The sequence below is a fragment of the Dryas octopetala genome, chromosome 2, assembly GCF_963921425.1.
Source record: "Dryas octopetala chromosome 2, drDryOcto1.1, whole genome shotgun sequence".
NCBI lineage: Eukaryota > Viridiplantae > Streptophyta > Magnoliopsida > Rosales > Rosaceae > Dryas > Dryas octopetala.
The window spans coordinates 19204153-19211267 of NC_141367.1; the positions used below are offsets into that span (position 1 = coordinate 19204153).

The 7115-nt window shown below is 37.7% G+C and overlaps 1 protein-coding gene across 2 annotated transcripts; it reads left to right on the top strand.

The window, feature by feature from the left end:
* The first annotated feature begins 2472 nt into the window (after positions 1–2472).
* LOC147293782 (RNA-binding (RRM/RBD/RNP motifs) family protein) lies at positions 2473–6498 on the top strand. Of its 2 annotated transcripts, XR_015120543.1 has the most exons (3): positions 2473–2853; positions 4184–5517; positions 6005–6498. XR_015120543.1 is itself a non-coding variant. In XM_086233228.1 (2 exons), the coding sequence occupies exons 1-2, from the start codon at positions 2632–2634 to the stop codon at positions 5375–5377; spliced, it is 1416 nt and encodes a 471-aa protein (XP_086089354.1). In that variant the 5' UTR covers positions 2473–2631; the 3' UTR covers positions 5378–5745. The 2 variants fall into 2 exon arrangements, 1 of the variants encoding a protein (XP_086089354.1); XM_086233228.1 differs by lacking the exon at positions 6005–6498 and having other exon boundaries at positions 4184–5745.
* Positions 6499–7115: the final 617 nt, after the last annotated feature.

A 7115-nucleotide genomic window follows, 5' to 3' on the forward strand; every position in this document is an offset into this window, starting at 1 on the left:
AGTTATCCGTTGGCCTACTACAAAGTTCTAAACCCACAATATTTTTGAGTAATATTACAATTATCAAATTTTAGCATTACATTGCTAAAAAGAAATCCCTAATTTTTTTCGACTAGACCGTTCGACTCTAAATGACGGGAATCTCTTGTTATTTGAACGATTAGCCAATTTTGTCTTATTTGACAAGGAAGATGACTTTATAGGGTAGAAACTATTTAGTCTTAGGATTTAGGTTTTAATACAATAATCGAAAGTTAATACCTAAACCTTAAATCTATGCTCTAAATGAGTGAATTTTGAAAAATATTAAATTATTGTTTGAACCATAAGGAGCATTCTTTGAAAGGCACACACATCTGAGTGTTTCAAATGTCATGTAGAGAGACATATATTATAATGTTCATCGCATCTCTTATAAAATTGAGATTATTTAAATACTTAGAGAAAAATAATTGATTATTTTTTACTGATCTGTCATTTTTTCAGTGTTTGTGAGGCTTAAGGGTTAATATTTAGTATCTAGGTTGTAGGATTTCATCCCTCAAGCTTAAATTAAAAGCATTAATGTCTTGTGAATAATGTTCATCGCATCTCTTACTAACCTAAAGCAAGACATTAAAGTCATATAGCTTTTGATTTAAATAATTTAAATATTATAATGTTCATATAGCATTAAGTCATTTATGAATTTTATATAGTTGTGATTGTTCGTCAGTCACAACTATATAGCAAACATGAAAAAAAAAAAAAAAAAAAAAGCAACAGAAAACCATCGAGCGCTTGGTGTCAAAAGATTCATGTTGTGTACAAATTTGTGACAAAATCTAAAATGTATTGTTCTAGGTTAGTATCTAAACTAAAAAAAATTAGTGTCTTACTGTTTTGTTGACAAGTTATTAGTATTTGGTATTTAATTCTAATTTTCTAAATACATAAAGGTTTGTGCATAATTTCATACTTATATTTGAGAAAAATAATGAGGCATTGGGATCCTATTAGGAAGAAAATTGAATTAAAGCTTCTTACTTTAAACTAAATAATAAAAGAACACTATTTTTCAATTTCAATTTTCAAGACTAGTTGTATAGGATTGTATTTTGTATGGGACTAGTTGAAGTCTTATATGTTATTGTAATATTTTTCAAGGGAAAACTTTTCAAAAAGGACTTAAACTTTACCCTATATTTCAATTCAGGACATGAATTATGGATTTTATTAATATACCCCCTTAACTATACCTTCAATGCCAATATGTCACTTCTGTCAACTTGGTTGCAAATTTGGTTCAAAAGTGATTACAAATCACACACATGATCACTTTTTTGTGGATAAATTCATAGTCAAACCACTTCACATACTTGACTGTTTTTTGGACGAAAAATATAACTGGATTAACAGAAGGGACAAATTGGCTTCAAAATTAAAGAAATGGGCCATATTGTTACAACTCATAATATGCATCCTGAATTGACACAAGGTCAAAGTTTAAATCATTTTTTTTTAATTTCCCTATTTTACAATTGCTAACTTTATATAGTGCCTCAAACCCTAGATCTTAAACACCATATCCCAAACCTCAATACCTTCAACAATAACCATAGACCCAAATCAAGGGCCATAAGCCCTAGAACTTGGCTTATATGTCTTGGACCTCGAATCGTCAAACTCGGACTCGGGGTCCCATAACTTGGAGCATTGACTAACGATCCTAGATGTCTCTATCCCCAAACTTGATACATTAGACCTCATGGAGCCAATCAGGTGTGGGCGTTCGCATCGTGCGAACGTCTGCACCTGAATCGGTCTAAGATGCGAATGTCAGCGCCTGAATCGGACCATTAGACCTCATACCTCAAAGTTGGGTTTCAAACTTGAACCTTGAACTTCGAACCTCAAATTTCAAACACCAAGGGTAATGTCTAAATTTTGAATCTGAATCTCGAAATATTAAGTTCGAAAACCTCAAACTAGAGTCCTGTGGTTCAAATTTTGGATCTTGAATCCTAACTCAAATTGAGGGCCCAATCACGAGTTAAGGCTCGACCACTGATTATTATCAACTAAACATATATCTTTATTTGCATAGTTATACAAAAGAGAATAATTAATAAACTCATCTACCCCAGTTAATTAATAAAATAATAATAATAACTTAATTGAACTTTAATACAAGAAGTCCTGGCCAAAATTAAAAAAACAAAAGGCAGCACAAGGAGTCAAGAACCATACTTAGTTTTATGTCATCATCTGTGCGTCTCACGTGACAAGTAGCCGAAGCTACCAAACTAAACTGGCGAAGGGAAAGACCTCCCCAACCTCACTGACAAGTGACGACTCATATCAAATCTGAGCCGTCCATCTCCCACCACCAACATCAAAATCATTCCCAACCAACCAATCCAGCAAATCTCATCCGTCCAAACACGTACTCCCAATCTCCCAAGTCCCTTCTCAAAGCCCACAAATACGTACTTGACCTCCAATCTCTCTCTCTCTCTCTGTAGTCGGCCACAAACCCTCCCTTCCTCCCCAAATCAGAAACCCCAAAATCCAAAAAAACCCCTCCAAATAAATAAAGATCGAAACTTTAGCTCACACACAGAGTGAGAAGGAGAGGAAGTGAAAACCCAGATGGATTCAGATCAGGGCAAGCTGTTCATTGGTGGGATTTCATGGGAAACCTCGGAGGATAAGCTTAAAGACTACTTCAGCAACTACGGCGAAGTTTTGCAGACAGTGGTTATGAGGGACAAGATGACGGGGCGACCCAGAGGTTTTGGGTTTGTGGTCTTTGTAGATCCTGCTGTTCTCGATAGGGTTCTTCAGGACAAGCACACCATCGATGGTAGAACGGTGAGAATCCCATTTTTTTAGGGGTTTTTGTTTAGCTTGCTCTAAAGATAATTGGTTCTCTATCTCTGTGCGTGTGTTTCAGCTTGTTATTGTTAATTTTTTTTTTTTTTTTTTAAATATTTAGTTTGTGGGTTTGTAATTTTAGTGTTTTTTATTTGGTTTTTGTAATTCTGCAAGTATGGTTGTTTATATCTTTGTTGAGTTTTTGTGATGAGCTTTATTACCTTATATGTTAAGAGTATGAGTACGTACTTGCAGTTTTCGTTGCTGGTTCTTGTTGTGTTTGGATATTGGACCTTGATGGTGAACCTTCGGGGTGGGATATACATGATTTTCCCTCAATATTTCCCTTTAAGCTGACTGTTACTGTACATGTCATCATGCTTTTCAGAATATAAAGTCTTTGATTAATCTTTATTCCAGGAGCAAGAGTCTAACATGCAGCGTGAGGTGTTATTCCAAAAAATAAATGATGCAGGATCCTATTGTTATTTATTAAGTTTGAAGAATCTTTTGTACTTAATAACAACTTCATAAATGTGGTTACCGCAGAAACTCTAGTTGGCCCCTTTAAATTAGTCTTCGCAAACAAAAAAAAGAAAGAAAGAAGAAGAAGAATTTCTGCTTATTTGCCCAGTGATGTCACCTAAAGAGCTCTCTAAGTTGTCTAACCAATTAATAAATACTTTAGAATTGATGTCTTAGTAAAATCTGCAACTTCCAATTCCACACCTTTTTTGCCTCATTTTCAACCAATTGATTCTTTTCTCTTTGCTTTTGCAATCTTGAGTAAAAGCGTTATGTCTAAATAAATTTCTACATTTGTAACCATTATAATTGAAGAAATAAGATGAATTTGGAGAAAAATAGATATGTTTTATGTTGGATACCAAATTGATGTAGGTTAACTGGATAACTCAAGGTGGGTGCTGCCTATGGCTATGGTAGGTTGTAAATCACAGACTTTTAGTGACCAAAAGAACTTAAGAGAAAGAAGAAGGTGATTTAGGGTTGGTGTAAAGAATTAGACGAGGCAAAAAAAAAAAAAAAAGGAGAAGTGAGAGGTGAGAGGTGGAATATAAGCAGAAAGATCAAGGCACCAAGCCTTTCAACAACATAATTTTCATTTATCAAAATCCAATTTGCATTTAAGTGAGAGAGTGTTTTTTTCTTGTCTCTTTGTGTAAGCTTCTGATATCTATATATCTCTGAATATCGTCAAAGGCGCACTATTCTGTGGGAACAATTGAATTGTCTCTTGCGTGTTATGTTAGATCGATGCAACAATGTATATTTACTTCTGCTGCATAACCACTGGTTTAATTTTCAGGTTGAGGCTAAGAGGGCCCTATCAAGAGAGGAGCAGCAAACCACTGGTCGAACTGGAAATGCTAATCCTGCCAGAAATGCTGGAAGTGGTGGAAATGTTAGAACCAAGAAGATATTTGTTGGAGGGTTGCCTCCCACTCTAAGTGAAGAAGGATTCCGTGAGTATTTTGAAGGTTTTGGCCATGTAACCGATGTAGTAGTAATGTATGACCAAAATACTGGTCGTCCTCGTGGATTTGGATTTATTTCATTTGATACTGAAGAAGCAGTTGATAGGGTTTTGCACAAGACATTTCATGATTTAAATGGTAAGCAAGTGGAAGTAAAGCGGGCTCTTCCCAAAGATTCCAATCCTGGTGGGGGTAGCCGTGTCATGGGGGGAGGTCAAGGTGGCGGTGGTGGAGCTGGTGGTGGTTATCAAGGCTATGGGGCATCTGGTGGCAACCCAAATACATATGATGGCCGAATGGATTCCAACAGGTACATGCAATCTCAGAGTACTGCAGGTGGTTTTCCACCTTATGCTTCCTCGGGTTATAGTGCGCCTAGTTATGGGTATGGTCCTTCCAGTAATGGCATTGGTTATGGTGGTTATGGCAGTTATGGTGGTACCAATACTGGCTATGGTGGTCCAGCTGCTGCTGCCTATGGAAACCCTAATGCCCCAAATGCTGGTTATGGTAGTGGTCCACCAGGTGCCCCTAGAAGTTCGTGGAGCTCTCAAGCCCCCTCCGGATATGGTTCTATGGGCTATGGGAATACTGCTCCTTGGGGGGGTGTTCCAACCGGCAGTGCAGGTACGGGCAGTGGTGGACCTGGTTCTGCACCTGCTGGTCAATCCCCAAGTGCAGTGGCTGGGTATGGAACTCAAGGTTATGGGTATGGTGGGTACAGTGGAAGCGATGCGTCCTATGGAAATCCGTCTGGGTATGGTGCTGTTGGAGGGCGTTCTGGGAGTGTCCCAAATAACAATGTTGGTGGTCCGGGTGGGGAGCAAGGGAGTGGTGGTAGCTACATCGGAAGTGGTTATGGCGATTCAAATGGAAATTCAGGTTATGGAAATGCTGGTTGGAGATCTGATCCATCACAGGCTTCTGGAAATTATGGTGGTCAGGCAAATGGCGCTCACTCTGGGCAAGTTGGTTATGGTGGTGGATATGGCAGTGCTCAGGCACGACAAGCCCAACAGCAGTAGTTTTGATGGTTGGCTGTTCAATTGAAGTTTCATCTTGTTTTATGGACCTGTATCTCTTTATGCATGAGCTAGTAATGGTTTCTCATCACCAGCGGCAGCAGCAGGAACAGCTCAAGTTGGATGGCAATGCTTTGGGACTGGTTGGATTGCTTAAATCCTAGTAGTTTGCAGTATCCATTTTGGTAGTCTATAATAAGTGGTATTTTAGTTCGTACTAGTAGTTTTTGCTTATGAGTGGTGTTACATTTGGCGTGCTTATAATTGTCTACTTGCTGCTAGTGGCATTTACCTTTTTGGCCGTAGTGTTAAAGCTAAAGTAGCTTATATAACCTTCTTATGTTCGTTTTATTGCAGTTGAGTATTCTGTTGTTTGACATCTTATTAGTGCTTTATTTCCCCATTTTTTTTGGTTGAGGATTAGATGCTGTAGTAATTTTAGTGATTAGGTACTTATGCTTGATTTGATATGACAAGTAGGAATACAAAGATGTAGTGAGGGTATTTGTCTGATAGCAATGGAGCTATGGGATGATCACTTCGTTATGGGTAGCGATAATCATAGTGGTAGTTGACACTTTGACGATGGCATAATCATTTTCCCCCTGTATTTGCCCTTGTGTTGTACAGGAGGAGAGGTGCACAAGTTGTAAAGTGTGAAGTGTCCATCATGGCTGAACACGAGCTTCGTAGTGGGGCATGCTCATTGGGGGTGTGTTCAGCATGGATTGGAATTTGGCCCATTTGGGGAACTTTGTTCAGTTGAAATTAACCAGGTCATTCTTCAGCCAGGCCATGCCAACACTGTCAAATTTTGCAGAACCCTCGAGCTCACGTCAATAATATTGTAAACTTCACCCAGGTTTGTGGTTGCATGGCAGAATGTGAGGTGAACAGCCTACGGTATGTTGACTTGAGCATTTAAGCCAGTTTCACTTTAAGCTTTGATTGTGTAAGGCTGTGTTTTAAATGGTAGGAGCAGATGATGGATTTTTTTTTCCAGAGTTTAGAGAAGCAGAGAGGAGGTGTTTCTGTTAAAAATGGTTTTTATAGAACTTTGGAATAAAGTAGAAATTCCATTGGTTTTTTATTTATTTATTTTTCCACATTTGAGGGCTAGTTTTTGTTACGCATTATTTCAATAAGAATTATGATTGTTGTAAGAGTAGAAGACAATTTTTTTTTTTTTTTCTCCTACCTTGTTTTAGAGTACCATGGCCTGTTTCTTGTTTGATCTGTGCTGGGACGCGTCCTGCTTTGACTGAACTACAGGGAAACTCTCAGTGTACAAAGGAGAAGATACTTGGATGTTTTGACTAGAACCCTTAGATGTTTCTCGGCATGTTAACTTACAATCAAATAAGTTATGGTCTTGTGGTTAATTGGTTTGCTAAATTGACATACGAGAAGGTTGGTTAAAAACGAATCTCTAGATGGTTAAAGATCAATTTTGCATGTTCCTTACTACGAGTAGTTTTTACAAAGAATCAAACTTATAAATATAATACCTGAAGATGGTATGTGATTAGTTCTCACTTCTCATACCTCTATTATAGGAACATGAACATCCATCCTTGGGTGATTGTTTTGTGGCTTTTACAACAAAGCAGATTGCTTTGGTTCTATTTTTCAATCTTGCATGTGTTGACTGACTTTAATTGATATGATCTTTTTAGAATTATTGAAGAATTTGAAACCGAATTCTCTCCATTTGAGTTGGATTGGTGCGTGTATGGGATAA

Coding starts and splice junctions, on each gene's coding strand:
- LOC147293782 (XM_086233228.1), top strand. CDS start 2,632: ATGGATTCAGATCAGGGCAAGCTGTTCATTGGTGGGATTTCATGGGAA. Junction 2,854..4,183: donor ACACCATCGATGGTAGAACG/GTGAGAATCCCA, acceptor TTTAATTTTCAG/GTTGAGGCTAAGAGGGCCCT.